Source organism: Bos indicus x Bos taurus, chromosome 4 (assembly GCF_003369695.1).
Source record: "Bos indicus x Bos taurus breed Angus x Brahman F1 hybrid chromosome 4, Bos_hybrid_MaternalHap_v2.0, whole genome shotgun sequence".
Taxonomy (NCBI): Eukaryota; Metazoa; Chordata; class Mammalia; order Artiodactyla; family Bovidae; genus Bos; species Bos indicus x Bos taurus.
The window spans coordinates 107,315,847-107,332,103 of NC_040079.1; the positions used below are offsets into that span (position 1 = coordinate 107,315,847).

General features: G+C 34.9%; 1 protein-coding gene across 11 annotated transcripts in view; it reads right to left on the reverse strand.

The window, feature by feature from the left end:
* The window catches only part of PPP1R9A (protein phosphatase 1 regulatory subunit 9A), a 347,199-nt gene that overhangs the window by 90,054 nt on the left and 240,888 nt on the right, over nucleotides 1-16,257 (reverse strand). For 7 of the 11 annotated variants that reach the window (XM_027540128.1, XM_027540134.1, XM_027540130.1 and 4 more), the window contains exons 6-7: nucleotides 13,238-13,373; nucleotides 7,799-7,864 (exon numbers count right to left, since the gene is read on the reverse strand). In XM_027540128.1, the coding sequence (XP_027395929.1) occupies nucleotides 7,799-7,864; nucleotides 13,238-13,373 (202 nt within the window). The remainder of the gene's footprint in view (nucleotides 1-7,798; nucleotides 7,865-13,237; nucleotides 13,374-16,257) is intronic. The other 4 variants (XM_027540136.1, XM_027540135.1, XM_027540133.1 and 1 more) reach the window with 1 other exon arrangement.

Sequence of the window (16,257 nt, forward strand, 5' to 3'; positions counted from 1 at the left end):
CCTTTGCCAACAAAGGTTCGTCTAGTCAAGGCTATGGTTTTTCCAGTGGTCATGTATGGATGTGACAGTTGGACTGTGAAGAAGGCTGAGTGCCGAAGAATTGATGCTTTTGAACTGTGGTGTTGGAGAAGACTCTTGAGAGTCCCTTGGACTGCAAGGAGATCCAACCAGTCCAATCTGAAGGAGATCAGCCCTGGGATTTCTTTGGAAGGAGTGATGCTAAAGCTGAAACTCCAGTACTTTGGCCACCTCATGTGAAGACTTGCCTCACTGGAAAAGACTCTGATGCTGTGAGGGATTAGGGGCAGGAGGAGAAGGGGTTGACAGAGGATGAGATGGCTGGATGGGATCACCAACTCGATGGACGTGAGTCTGAGTGAACTCCGGGAGCTGGTGATGGACAGGGAGGCCTGGTGTGCTGCGATTCATGGAGTCGCAACGAGTTGGACACGACTGAGCGACTGAACTGAACTGAACTGACAACATTATTCAGTTTACTCTGTTGAAGACTTTCCCACCGTTACTCCTTTCATATACTCTGCAGGTAAACTAGTCTTTTTATTTCTTGAGTTCACCCAATATTAGCTCAGCTTCTTAGCTACAGAAAACATATAAAAATAACAAAAATTCTTGCAAATAAAAGCTGAAACACAAGTCTCAAACTCACGCTTTTACTTTCGTGTGTCCTTTGTTGTGATGATTCTTTTAGACTGTGGTTTTCTGGCCTTTTGACAGACTGCTTTGAAAATGATTTAAATTCTTTACCATATATATTTGTTTCCACAGCAAAATACTAAGCTTCTTGGGAGTATAAACTATATTTTTCCATGACTCAATATTTCTAATTCAATTCCTCTTTATAAATGATAGCTACTTACTAAGATATAAATGTCATTAAGTCTCTGATGAATATATTCTATATGAGGAGGGAACCAGTGATCCCTATTTTTCCCACTGATATCCAGAACTAAACAGTCAAGAGACCAAAGTAGACCTCTGTAATTCAAATGTCACACTGCAATTTCAAATTGGCAGCCTTCCTTGAGTTTCATTTTACTTGCTAAGGAAACAATGAAGCACTTATTCTGATGCCAGCAGAATTGTGGGAAGAGACTTAAGAGATTTGTATTTTCCTGAATCTTTAATCTGCAGAAGAGAGCAACTACACTGACCAAGTGGCACATTATTATTATTTCAATAATTCTTTAGTTGTACAACTAATTGAATCTTGGAAAATATGGTGTATTCACATAAAAATTGACTCATATGATTGCAAAAATGCTGATTATAACATAGATCTAGAAATTATAGCAACAGAATTGACAGTAAACAAAAAGTAAGACCAACAAAAATATCATTGATGGTGTTTCTACGGGTTAATAATAAATGTACTCTCAAACTTATAATTTCCTTTGAGGGAAAACAATTTTTACTCCTTTCCTCATTATGGCTATCTGGTGGTTTGTGACAACAATTTCTTCTTGAAAAGTGTCTGCAATACCAGCACTCAAAAGTCTTCTCGTCAGTTTTCCCGGCATCTTTAAACTGGACAGCTCCAGCCCTGATTATACCCAACCCTTCCCACAAAGCCCCACAGCCCTAGGCCATTGGCAGTGCACATTCTGTTCCAGCAGATGCGAGGCTGGGTGGAGAAATTTGCAGTCTTAAAGAAGTACTATGAGTGTCCCACTTTGAGACACAAAGTCTTTAAGTCATTTTATAGGACCCTGGAGAGCAGGAATCACGTCATATTCATTTTATACCCATATAACTGTTAAATATAAGCAATTGGACACGACAAATTTTAACTTTTTTCATTAAATATTGAATTCACACAAATAATATTTATGAAATATACAAAAATATAATGAAATAAGGATATAACCACCACAAATGAACTAACAACTTAAGGAGCAGTACCGCTACATTTCAATTATAATCCTCTCTTTGTGCCTCTTGATTCTGTAATAGTTTAGTCTCTTGCCCTTAAGAATAATTCTGCTGATTTTTATCATTCTTGTTTTTCTTTAGTTTTACTATATTTTTGTATGACTGAGTAATGTATCAGTAATTTTTACATGATTTTAAACTTCATATAAATGGAATCATGTATTCTTCTGTGCCTTTCTCCTTTTAATTATAGGCTCCTGAAATCCCTGTTATGAAGTGCAGAAACATCTTTTGTATGGCATTCCATTGAATATACCTCAATATATTAACCCATTCTCTTTTTGATAGAGATATAAGTTGTATCCAATTCTTTTCTTTTACAAGAATGATATTACACCGTGCTTCCACAACAAACTGTGGTAAATTTTTAAAGAGATGGGAATACCAGACCACCTGAGAAATCTACATGCAGGTCAAGAAGCAACAGTTAGAACTGGTCATGGAACAATGGACTGGTTTCAAATTGGGAAAGGAGTATGTCAAGGCTGTACATTGTCACCCTGCTTATTTAACTTATATGCAGAGTATATCATGTGAAATGCTAGGCTGGATGAGTCACAAGCTGGAAGCAAGTCTGCTGGGAGAAATATCAATAACCTCAGATATGCAGATGACACCACTCTAATGGTAGAAATTGAAGAGGAACTAAAGAGCCTCTCAATGAATGTAAAAGAGAATGAAAAAGCTGGCTTAAAACTCAATGTTCAAAAAACTAAGATTATGGAATCTGGTCCCATCACTTCACGGCCAGTGGATTGGGAAAAAATGGAAACAGTGGCAGACTTTATTTTCTTGGTCTCCAAAATCACTGCAGATGGTGACTGCAATCATGAAATTAAAAGACGCTTGCTCCTTGGAAGAAAAGTTATGACCAACCTAGACAGCATATTAAAAAGCAGAGACATTACTTTGCCAACAAAGGTCCGTCTAGTCAAGGCAATGGTTTTTCCAGTGGTCACGTATGGATGTGAGAGTTGGACCATAAAGAAGGCTGAACACTGAAGAATTGATGCTTTCAAACTGTGGTGCTGGAAAAGACCCTTGAGAGTCCCTTGCACAGCAAGGAGATCAAACCAGTCAATTCTAAAGAAAGTCAACCCTGAATATTCATTGGAAGGACTGATGCTGAAGCTGAAGCTCCAATTCTTTGGACACGTGATGCAAAAGACTCACTGGAAGAGCTGACTCACTGGAAAAGACCCTGAGCTGGGAAAGACTGAAGGCAGGAGAAGGGAACGACAGAGGATGAGATGGTTGGATGGTATCATGGATTCAATGGACATGAGTTTGAGCAATCTCAGGGAGACAGTGAAGGACAGGGAGGCCTGGTGTGCTGCAGTTCATTGGGTCACAAAAGTCAAACATGACTGAGTGACTGAACAACAACAGCAACATCTCATGAATTTAGAATTTTACTAAGGTGTTTTTTTAAGAAATATAATTGTTGGGTCAACTTCACTAGATAATACCGAATCATTTTTCAAAGTGAATTGGCCAATTTATACTTATACAGAGAAGAGTTCCTTTTAGTTCATATTCCCACCAAAACTTAAAATATCCAATTTAAATCAATTTAATAGATGGAAAATAGTATTTCATTTTGGTTTTTAATTTTTACATTTTGATTCCTAATATGTTTCAGCATCTTTTCATGTGCTCATTGGCCACTCAGATTTCTCTTTTCCTACAGTATGACTATTTAAGTCAATGGTCTATATGTAGACTTTTCTCGTTGGCTCACAGAGGACTTTTTATATAGGTTTCTTTCAGTTTTTTATTTTTTCAAATATTTTCTTCAAGCTTCTGGTATGTCTGTTTTCACAGAAGTAATCTTTTGATAAGTAGAAGTTCTTAATCTTAATGCACTCAATTTTCTCAATTGTTTCCTTTGTGGATTTGTTAAGTGTCTCATGTAAGGAACCATTTCTTACACTGAAGTCATAAAGATATTCTTCTATACTGAATCCTAAATTTTACAGCTTTTCTTTTCACATTTGAGTAATAATTCATCTGGAATGAACTTTGAGCTCAGGTTAAGATGAGGATTGCAATTTTACCATTTACCCTTCATAGAAAAGCCTAATATTTCTCAACTCATTAGAATGTTATCTGTGTCACAAACAAATTTTCTATGTGGGAGGGTCTGTTTCTCAGCTAATTGACCAACTTATCCATTCTTCTGTCCTAGGTTCTAACTTGCTACAGTTTAATAATAAATATCTCTTAATATAATATAATAAATATCTCTTAATAATAAATACCATGTGAAATATCATGGTTATTTCTGATGCATTATTCTTTCATATATATATTTGAGCATCAGGTTATCAAATTCCATCTAAAAATTCCTTAGAATCATTTTTATTTCAATCATATTGAATATATAAATTAACTTATAGAAAATTGACTGAATTAAGCTATTGAGTCTCCTAATCCACGAACAAGAGTTTTTTTTTTTTGTCTTTCTATACAAGCTTTCTTTAATAAAGTTCAATAGAATGTATTTTTCTCCATGAAGGTCATACTTATCTTTTGTTAGGCATGTTCTTGCCTTTAACAAGGTAAATAGCTTATAAATTATTTTCTTTATGTAGATACACTGAAATAGATGTTATATTTTATATTAATTCTGTATCCAGCAAATTCGCTGAAATCATATATTATTTCTATCTGTAATGTATTCTCTGTATATATATTTGAGATTTTCCAAACAGACAATCACTTGGTAATAATAACTCTTATGATAACTCTTGGTAATGATAACTCTTATTTCTTTCTTTCTAATTTCTTTCTTTAATTTTTCTTTATGCCTTTCAGTACAATGTCAGATGCAACAGTGACTGATTTTCCAGTGTTAAACCATACTTGCATTATTGGCTAAACTCAACTTGGCCATGATATCTTTTTTATGTTATGGAATATGGTTTGCTACTATTTTGTTTAGGATTTTTTGTATTATTTTGAGTAGGGAAGAACTTCTTATTCTTTTGAATAGGAATAACTTACAAATCTTTTTCATCATTATTTGGTGTTGGTACCAAGGCCATATACCTCATTATATACATTTCACGCTCTAAAGGTTTGACTATATTCCTGGTATCAGGAATGATTTCTATGATTGAAGGATATTTCTTAGTTCATACAATGGGCAGGAGAAGATCTATGCAGTATAGATCTTGGTATCACTTAGGCCATTTCGACTATTCTGTGCCTACTACATGTTTATTCAGTTATGACTAAAAAGCAGTCATGTCAGTATGAGTCACCAGGCTGCTATTTCCAAGGTCCCAAAGGTTTTCAAGGAATGAAATATGCATTAATATTTTTTTTTCTTGGCTTTACATGCAGAAGATTTTGGTGCAATGTGATAAAGATAAGGTCTTCTTGTAAATTCATAGTCTCTCAAAACAATTAAAATGTGATAGAAAAAGCCCACAGAAAGGTGCTAACCCTCAAAGTGCCAAAGACAAGTACAGCTTATTCCTTTAAGTCCTTTCCCTAACTTCAGTCTCCAATCTATTCCTAGATTCTTTTATCCCTGTATTCTATGCCATTTTTCCTTCACTATTTCAGATTATGCTCCTAACTAAACGTCATTCTTCTCATTTAACTCTTGTCTCCACTCTTTATCTTAATATCATTTGAGTGATTCAATTCGATTCAATGTCTTGGCTTCCTCTAACTGCCCAGTGTTGCGCTCATCCCTCCAAGTATTACAAGTCAAGCAGCTATTTGAAAGCTGCCATTGAAGAGTTTACAAACGAGTGGTAGATAAAAAGTGGCAGAGAAAGCTACACAAGGTGCTGCTGACTGAATAAAAACCGGCCCTCAGCCCAGCTGAGAGAGCCCAGGAAAGCTTTTGGAGGAATGGATGAAACCTAAACAGAGTCCTGAAAGGTGAACAGGATTAACAAGAGCAACAAAGAGTGTAGGGAATGGCATTCAAGGTAGAGAAAACAGGAGACGCAAAAGCATGGGGAACCACAGGATCCCTATGGCCCACTGGAAAGTTAGTTTCCCAGGATAATAAGGCCCAACTCTCACTGTGCATTTTAGCATTTTAGAGCTTTTTGGTAAAAAATTAAATTCAACTCATAAATGTTTTTAAAGTTGGAAAAATGCTGTCATTTGTGTTTGTTTTTATGGCATTTGTGTAACATTGCTAACTCTGCAATTCATCACTGAATTGTTCTAGAATGGTTTCTACAAAGTATAGAGTCTGTAATCTGAGATAAATTTAATTTAAATTTAATTTAAATTTTACCTGATATTTTGTATCTGGCTCATGAATTCATATCACAATGTGGTAGTTGGAAAGAAAATAAGAAAACATATTCCAATCACTTGAATTATAATAAACAAAAATAAACCCCAAAGATGAGATACAAAAAGATGGCATTATTTAGACAAAGTTTTCTGTTCTAACTTCTAATTTCCCTTCACATGCTACATCTTCCTGTCTCTGCTCAATGTTATAAATAATAATGTTTCTACATACAAATAATATTACTAGAGAGGACCTTTCAAGTAGAGCAGTATGCCGCCTCTTGAGTATAGTGTGTTTGAGTGTGTGTGTGCTTGTGTGCACATGTGTTCATTGCTTAGGTAAGACCAAAAATGAACACAATCTTTAACAATGTCTTCCAAGTACCTTATGATTCTGGATTTCAATGACAATAACCACCAGTAGAGATCTGGGATCATAAGCCAAAGGGTATGATTAAATATAATAATTTTAAAAGTCCAGTCAAATTGGAGTCTGCATACAAGTTGAAAGGTTTTGTGTTTCTTCTATTTTTCTGGCTCCTCTAATCACCATAAAGCAATCTCCCTTTTATTTATTTATTTTGTCTTTTGTGTGTGTGTGTGTTCCCCATCCTGAATGCTCCTCCCACCTCCCTCCCCATCCCGTCCCTCTGGGTCATCCCAGTGCACCGGCCCTGAGCACCCTGTATCATGCATTGAACCTGGACTGGTGATTCATTTCACATGTGATAATATACATGTTTCAATGTCATTCTCCAAATCATCCCACCCTCGCCCTCTCCCACAGAGTCCAAAAGACTGTTCTATACATCTGGGTCTCTTTTGCTGTCTCACATATAGGGTTATCATTACCATCTTTTTAAATTCCATATATATGCGTTAGTATACTGTATTGGTATTTTTCTTTCTGGCTTACTTCACTCTGTATAATAGGCTCCCGTTTCATCCACCTCATTAGAACTGATTCAATCTCCCTTTTCAATACACCTGACTTTCCATTTCTAAGTTATTCTATCACTGTTACTAGCAGCTAAAGATAGTGAGAATTATTTTATTATTTAAAGTATAAAATATTTTTATACATTTTAGTATGCCTACAATATGTCATGTAAATAAGTACTACTATAATTGAAAGATATATGCATTTAGTTCTTTTAAAAATTAAGACCTTTATCAAATGATCCTTTTATAAAAATAATCACTGAATTTAAAGACAATATATTTAAATTGCTGTGTATATTGTATTTTATAAATACCATACAGCTCTATTGTTAGTTATCTTTTTCTTCTCCTTAATATGAATTACAAAATATTTAAAATGTTAGGTGTTAAAAACATCCATGGTGAAATATTAGGAAGTGAGTCCAAACTGCAGACCCTGTGACTACATTGTGTGCTATGTTTCAGAATTAAATACTAGTTTTGAGTGATTATTTTCAAATTGTTATTCAACATACAAAACACTTGGTTCTAGAGAAGTTCTTCTGAGCACAGAGCTAGTTAATAAGACACATAGAATTTTTAATTTCACACATGAAGCAGGAAGGTAAAGATAAGCATTATTTTCCACCAAAAAACAAACCTTTAGGAAATAGTTGTTATTGTTATTGCAGTTGCCAGACACTCCTTGCAATTCAGCCACAGTGTTCTAAAATGGTTGACAACAAAAATTAAAACACGCGTTTCCCTCCACTAGAGACAGCAGCGTAATACAAAGGAAGGAAGACCACTGAAGTTCCAGTGCTTACTGTAACATAAACTTTCAAGAACTAAGGGAATACGCCCAAACTCTTAGTTTTTCAACCATGTAACCAGTTATAAAGCCAGTTCATATTATTGAAAGGCCATCCACAGTAACTGCAATCTCTTGTTTGTACAACACAACCTGCTTCCAAACAGGAACAGCAAATAGAGTAAGTCAAATGTAATGTTATCCCTTTAATGCTTTTTCACATAAAAATTACATTTTTGTAAACCTTTAACTCTTATGCAAACCATAACTTGCATTATATTTCTGTTTCTAATTATTACATATTAACACAAGCAATAAAAATGCTTATCCATGTAGGCAGCTGCTCTAAATTGTATTCAATACTTTAAAAGATTCTAAAAAAATAAACTAATGCTGTCATGATGTAGTTGTAATAATAATTTCTAGTAATAAAAACAAATTATGAAAGAAAGATTAAATTATATTTTAAGAGAAGGAGCCTCGGTTTCTGGAGTGATAATTAATCTTGTTACAAACTACCACACAAAAAGGCTTTGAAATGTCATCTATAATCTAAGACTTCAAAGTCTAATAAATATTATATCTTAATATTGAAAGAAGCAAAAGCAAAATAATCATATAATTTTAAAAGTGTACGTAAAATAACTCATTTTAATGTGAATAACCATTACATACGTCCTAATTTTAAAAAGTAGTACAGTACTGGTTCACACTTCATTTCCAACCTAAGCCCACAGGGTTTCGCATTACATTTTGCTCTTTTTGATAGAAACGAATTCCCAAAATACAAATACGTGACTCATGTGACACAAAACATATGCCAGAATTACATCATCGTGCCTTAAAAGGTAAACACTGATAGCTGTGGCATATGAATGGAAATTAAATTTGTTACTGAAAATAAAATCTAGTTGAAAAATTTACTATAACCTTAGGATTTCATGGGATAGTGCTGACTGTCTGAGGGGTTTACTGAAATCCTCCATGCTTACCTTTCAGATTGGGGTTTTTTTTTGGGGGCGGGGGGAGAAGAAAGAAAGAAAAATAAATGAACGATAATTTTATAAATCCAGAAGTACAATGCCTTATCACAGATACACTCAGATCTACATTTAAAATTTTTCAGTAGTTCAGATTTACATCTCCCTCTTCTTTAAAGTATCCTTTCTTTTAATTTTCAGCTGTTAGGCAGAGCCATTTTAACTTAAAAAAAAATCAGAATGTTTAACAGAGAATGAACAGAAACAGGAATCCAATTCAAATTGAGTTGGGCATTCGCTTATTTTAAATTCTTCCAGTTTAAATATTTGAAGGAAAAAAACAGAAAATTCAGAAATTTAAATGAAGTTTTGGGATTATCTGTATATTTTAAATTCTACTGGAGTATGACTTATAATTTATTAAACTATTAAAACAGATACATATAATCACACACAATACATGGTAAAGCATTCTTAATCCTCAATAAGGTTCTGATAAGATGCCCACTGTTCTTTTACATTTTCAGGATATATTTCCTCACAGTGCAATGTTTTCCTTATAGGCAATTCAAGCAACCAACTCCCCTCTGTCAATGTGACAGGTTCCAAGTTAGAATCAACCCTGGGTTATGTGACCAAAACCAGAGTTATCTTTTCTTCAGCAGACAATCGGAGAAGGCAATGGCACCCCATTCCAGTACCCTTGCCTGGAAAATCCCATGGACGGAGGAGCCTGGTGGGCTGCAGTCCATGGGGTCGCGAAGAGTCGGACACGACCAAGAGACTTCACTTTCACTTTTCACTTTCATGCATTGGAGAAGGAAATGGCAACCCAGTCCAGTGTTCTTGCCTGGAGAATCCCAGGGACTGCAGAGCCTGGTGGGCTGCCGTCTATGGGGTCGCACAGAGTCGGACACGACTGAAGCAACTTAGCAGCAGCAGCAGTAGACAATGCTGATCTAAGTGCTGGCTCTGGAAATTAACTGGATGAACCTGGTCGTTCTGCATTTAATTTGAGGTTTTCCTGGCTGGCCTAGGGAATGTCATGGGGGATATTATCAAATAAAAATGATTCTAACTTTGAAATCACAAGATAATTCTATAAATGGTAAGAAAAATGAGAAACCAAGTGATTGATTACACAACTCAGGGTTAACAAGGCTATGTAAATCAATAAATTATTCAATTACATATGAAATTAATAAATTATTCAAGGACCATCCAAATCGCTCATTGGATAACCAATATTGGTTATTTTCATTATGTATTTTACTTTTCATTAACACAGAGAGAGAATAAATAAAAAATAAGGACATAACACTCAAATCAATCAATTTAAAAACACTTGGAAACATTAATAAAAATAAGTCTAAATCAAGTAAATAAATTGACATGTTTACACAACAGTGGGTTTTCACTATTTGCAGACCTTTCATCTCTCCAACACACAGACAATTATGTGTGTTGGTTGGTTTTAGCTGGGCATGCTTTGGTGAGGCAGGCACAAGAAAGGGAGAGGGATACGTCCAAAAGGAACATGAGAGAGAAACAAACAATGAGAAAGAGCTCCTTGACCTTTTCAATAAAGTGAAGGTTACTTGGTGTAGCAAACACCTGCTTTCTATTTCAACAACTTGCAGGCAGAAGAAAAAGCTTAACCTAAAACTAAACTCCGATTTTTTTTAGAATAGTTGTATACTCAGCTATTCTTCCCTTTAAGCCCTATCTTCACAGGCTACTTCTGGATTAAGTATTTACCTATAGTAAAATAACTCTTCAATCTCCCTATTAATAGGAATTTATAGAACAAAGAATTCCAGAACCTAGGTGTTACAAGAAACTTCATTACCCAAAACGGGAATCCTTCCAGCATCTTTTGTGTCCCAGTTACTCTGTGTGTGCCTAGATACAGACAGACACATCTGTCTACTCCATTCAAAATCAGCAGTGTGTTGCAAAGAGTCCAGGCTTCGGAGCCAGAAGGACTCTTTTCCCATTCTAAATCTGGCAGCCACTAGCTATACCACTAGAAAAAGCCTCAATTATTACATCTTTAGAAAAAGGGGGTGGGGGAAGATTCTCTTCTGCTTGTTATAAAGATTATCTGAAATCATGTAGGAAAGGCACCCGGCAGAATGCCTGGCACTGAATATTTATTTACCCTCCTTGCCCCTGAGAATATCTGCTCAGGTGACAATCCACTCTGCTTTCCTTTTAAAAACAGGCATGCTGCTGCTGCTAAATCGCTTCAGTCATTTCCAACTCTGTGTGACCCTATGGACGGTAGCCCACCAGGCTCCTCTGTTCATGGGATTCTCTAGGCAGGAAAACTGGAGTGGGTTGCCATACCCTCCTTCAGGAGATCTTCCCAACCCAGGGATCAAACTCTGGTCTCCTGTATTGCAGGCAGATTCTTTACTGCTGAGCCACCAGGGAAGTCCCCTCGAACAGGCATACAAACAAATAAACAAAATCCATATGGTATATTTCTAAGTATAAACACTGAATGACAAATATTCCTTATGCATTTATTCAAATTATTAGAGAAAATCTTACACTAAAAAAAAACACACAAAACTTTAGGTTGAAAGCTTTGGCAGATGAATGTGATCTATTCCTCAAAATAACTGGAGAAAATATGTAGTATGTGATCTAAAATGTTCAGTTGGGAAGCCTTAATTAAAGAAATATCTGATTTTTCCCTCTTTCCTTGTTAGACCTGATGCTTTATTCCTCATGCTTTATGGAATATAAGGAACTGGCCCTGTACTTTTAAGCAAAGACACTGAGATTCAACGACTGGAAAATTTGGCCTCCTCACCTTCCACCACTTGATGTCACCCGTACTCCCCTGAACTTCAGTCCAAATTTTTTCTAACAGAGTGAGCAGGTAACAGCCAAATCTGCAATGATCCTAATTCAGGCTTGCAGCCAAAGCAAATCAGCGTCTCTGATAAAACACAAGATACTTGTGCAGAGAACTGAAAAATTGGGAAGATGAAAGTTCAAACGTTTGAGGAAATCACTGTTTTTGTTTCAAAAAAATACTTGCCATTTAAAATGAATTCTGAAAGTGAAAAACTAAATCAATTAAATAGAATTGTAAGAAACTAATTCACTCACGTGAAGAATAGTCTGATGTTTATTCTTAGATCAATAGTTGACTGAAGCACCACTGAAAAAATTTTCTACTATAATAAAGAGAGCATACATCCTCATTATACTACAAGCAAATGAAAAATGAATATACATTTGGGTTAAAACATTCCACACTAAAAATACATGAAAAATATTTGAATGTCTCTTTATTAATCTTTACTAGGTCCTTGATAGAAACCAAAAAAGTTCTGGAAAAATAATATATCAGATGAGTAGAGGTTGAACATATGAAGTTGCACTGTCCTTCTACCAGCTGGTATAACAAAGAATATCTATTTCACCTGAATATTCACTATGTTTATGGAGCATGAAACACTGCAGCTACATTGTTGATGGATCCTTTGACATGTCAATGTGAAACATATGCATGTTTAACATGTTTATAAAAAAGTATGTTGTCCCATTATATCAACGTACATTTGGCACTCACATTAGAAATAGACCAGCATCTGTATTATATTACGACACACAAGGGTTCCGGAGAGTCGTTTTCACTTGGGGGTTAGCTTCTATTCATTTGCTTGATCTTTTACAGAGAGCAGGATGCAAAATTACTCCAATATGGATCTACTCTATGGAATATGTGCTGGTGGAAAGCTTTGTTCTGCATTATGTGAACACAAATCATAGTGAGCAGATCCAAAGAACTTTCTCTTCCTGGGGGGAAAAAATTCTAAAAAACTCACCAATTTTCAGTACTTTTTCTGTGTATGTTTGTATATGTATGTATGTCTTTTCATTCAAAATGATTACTGATTTTTTGAAAAAGTGTTCCCTGTTACATACTTACTGTAGAAAATTTGGAAAAAAATTGAAAAATACAAAGCAGAGAGAGAAAAATCCAAGATAGCTAGTATTTATATTTTGGTATTTTTACCCTTTTTTTGTTTCAATGAATGTATCTTAATAATGGTAAAAGAGGGCTTATTTGATCCAGAAGACTTCATACTTTAAATATGATACCATTAATTGATTGATAAGCTAATCACAAACACAAGCAATATTTCCTTTTTGTGAGGATGAGGTTGACACATTCTCCTTGAAAAACTGCAAAGATCTGTCTTACTGTTATATGGTGAAGAGAGTTTTATCGAGTAGGGATGTAGTAAGAAGAAATGAAGGAAGAAGAATGTTTGCAAGCGCAACTCACCTCATCGTCGTCAGCATCGTACTGGGCATAGTGCTGTTCAAGCAGCTCTCTCTGGCGCCTTTCTTGTTCCAGCGTCTGGCTTATCAACTGGGCAACCTCACTCACTTGTCCAGGTTTTTCTCGCCCAATAACAAATCTACATGAAAGTTAAAGAGAACTGGTATAGTCAGGCTCTCCAGCAAAAAAGGAATGCTAAGCAAAGTAAATAAGCTTCACGTTTCATCAGAGTATATCAAGCCTCAAAAAAATAATATTACCTGTTTTTTTAAAGGTATGCTTGGGTAGAAGGAAAGGTTAGCTGAGCAATTAAAGTGATTTTTGCAGCCACAGACCAAAGGAAAAGAGGAAAAGTAAAGAACCACAAAAATTATTACTTTAGGAGAAGACAAAACAGATGTAATCCATCCTCCAGTACTTTACACATTTTTGATGCCCTACAAAATGAAAGCAAGGTCATAATTTTCTGTAACACTGAACTTTAGAATCATTTCCACAGTTACATTCTCTTTATTTATTTATTTTTTATTCAAGTAAATTTTATTAAAAATTAACTCTATTCAATTCCTTTTTGCTATGTTCTTTGTCTTCCAAACTTTTAAAATCACAATATAATTTTCATCCTTTTCCTTTCTAAAGTTTTTCTCTAATACATCTCTCCTAATTTTAATGAATTAATCACTTTCACAAAAGACTTTTTTTATTTCACAAAAGACTTTAAATAAATGTTTTTACCTTTCTCTTCAAGTAAAGTTATATGTTTTTTTTGTCACCCCTCATCCAAACATGTCCAAATATGTGAGTTATTTACTGGAAAATATTTCCCACTTTGCAATTAATCACTGTTTGCAGAGAGGAAAAATAAAAAGTCATAATTGTTTCATAGATAGGATTTTCTTCTTGTCCAAGACTATTCTAGCATCTGCCAATTTAAATCTTTTTTTTTTTATTTTATTTTATGATACAATAGACCAGTTAGACCTAATTGATATCTATAGGACATTTCATCCCAAAACAATGAATTTCACCTTTTTCTCAAGCGCACATGGAACCTTCTCCAGGATAGATCACATCCTGGGCCACAAAGCTAGCCTTGGTAAATTCAAAAAAATAGAAATCATCCCAAGCATTTTTTCTGACCACAATGCAGTAAGATTAGATCTCAATTACAGGAGAAAAACTATTAAAAATTCCAACATATGGAGGCTGAACAACACGCTGCTGAATAACCAACAAATCACAGAAGAAATCAAAAAAGAAATCAAAATTTGCATAGAAACAAATGAAAATGAAAACACAACAACCCAAAACCTGTGGGACACGGTAAAAGCAGTCCTAAGGGGAACGTTCATAGCAATCAATACAGGCACACCTCAAGAAACAAGAAAAAAGTCAAATAAATAACCTAACTCTACACCTAAAGCAACTAGAAAAGGAAGAAATGAAGAACCCCAGGGTTAGTAGAAGGAAAGAAATCTTAAAAATTAGAGCAGAAATAAATGCAAAAGAAACAAAAGAGACCATAGCAAAAATCAACAAAACCAAAAGCTGGTTCTTTGAAAGGATAAATAAAATTGACAAACCATTAGCCAGACTCATCATGAAACAAAGGGAGAAAACTCAAATCAATAAAATTAGAAACGAAAATGGAGAGATCACAACAGACAACACAGAAATACAAAGGATCATAAGAGACTACTATCAGCAATTATATGCCAATAAAATGGACAATGTGGAAGAAATGGACAAATTCTTAGAAAAGTACAACTTTCCAAAACTCGACCAGGAAGAAATAGAAAATCTTAACAGACCCATCACAAACACGGAAATTGAAACTGTAATCAAAAATCTTCCAGCAAACAAAAGCCCAGGTCCAGACGGCTTCACAGCTGAATTCTACCAAAAATTTAGAGAAGAGCTAACACCTATCCTGCTCAAACTCTTCCAGAAAATTGCAGAGGAAGGTAAACTTCCAAACTCATTCTATGAGGCCACCATCACCCTAATACCAAAACCTGACAAAGATCCCACAAAAAAAGAAAACTACAGGCCAATATCACTGATGAACATAGATGCAAAAATCCTTAACAAAATTCTAGCAATCAGAATCCAACAACACATTAAAAAGATCATACACCATGATCAAGCGGGCTTTATCCCAGGGATGCAAGGATTCTTCAATATCCGCAAATCAATGTAATACACCACATTAACAAATTGAAAAATAAAAACCATATGATTATCTCAATAGATGCAGAGAAAGCCTTTGACAAAATTCAACACCCATTTATGATAAAAACTCTCCAGAAAGCAGGAATAGAACGAACATACCTCAACATAATAAAAGCTATATATGACAAATCCACAGCAAACATTATCCTCAATGGTGAAAAATTGAAAGCATTTCCTCTAAAGTCAGGAACAAGACAAGGGTGCCCACTTTCGCCATTACTATTCAACATAGTTTTGGAAGTTTTGGCTACAGCAATCAGAGCAGAAAAAGAAATAAAAGGAATCCAAATTGGAAAAGAAGAAGTAAAACTCTCACTATTTGCAGATGACATGATCCTCTACATAGAAAACCCTAAAGACTCCACCAGAAAATTACTAGAGCTAATCAATGACTATGGTAAAGTTGCAGGATATAAAATCAACACACAGAAATCCCTTACATTCTCTTTAAAATGCAAAAACTACTTGAAAAACATTTTGAGGTATGGCATACTCTATGTGAGTAAATAAGGAGGCATTGACTTTTTGCTAAGTCACTATGACTCTGAAGGTAAAAAAAAAGAGAAAAAAATGTAGGGTTTTTTTTTTTTTTTTTTTTTGGTCTGTGATTTTAAAATGAAAAACTAAAACAAAGGAGAAGTAAATCAGTTCACTAAGATTGGAGCAAGATGCTATGAGGAAGGATGTGGTCTCAAGACATACTCAAGGGGAAATCCTGTCAATGTAATTCCTGTAAGAAAAAATATATAAAGAGAAAGTCACAGAAGACATTTACTTATTGCCATCTAGTC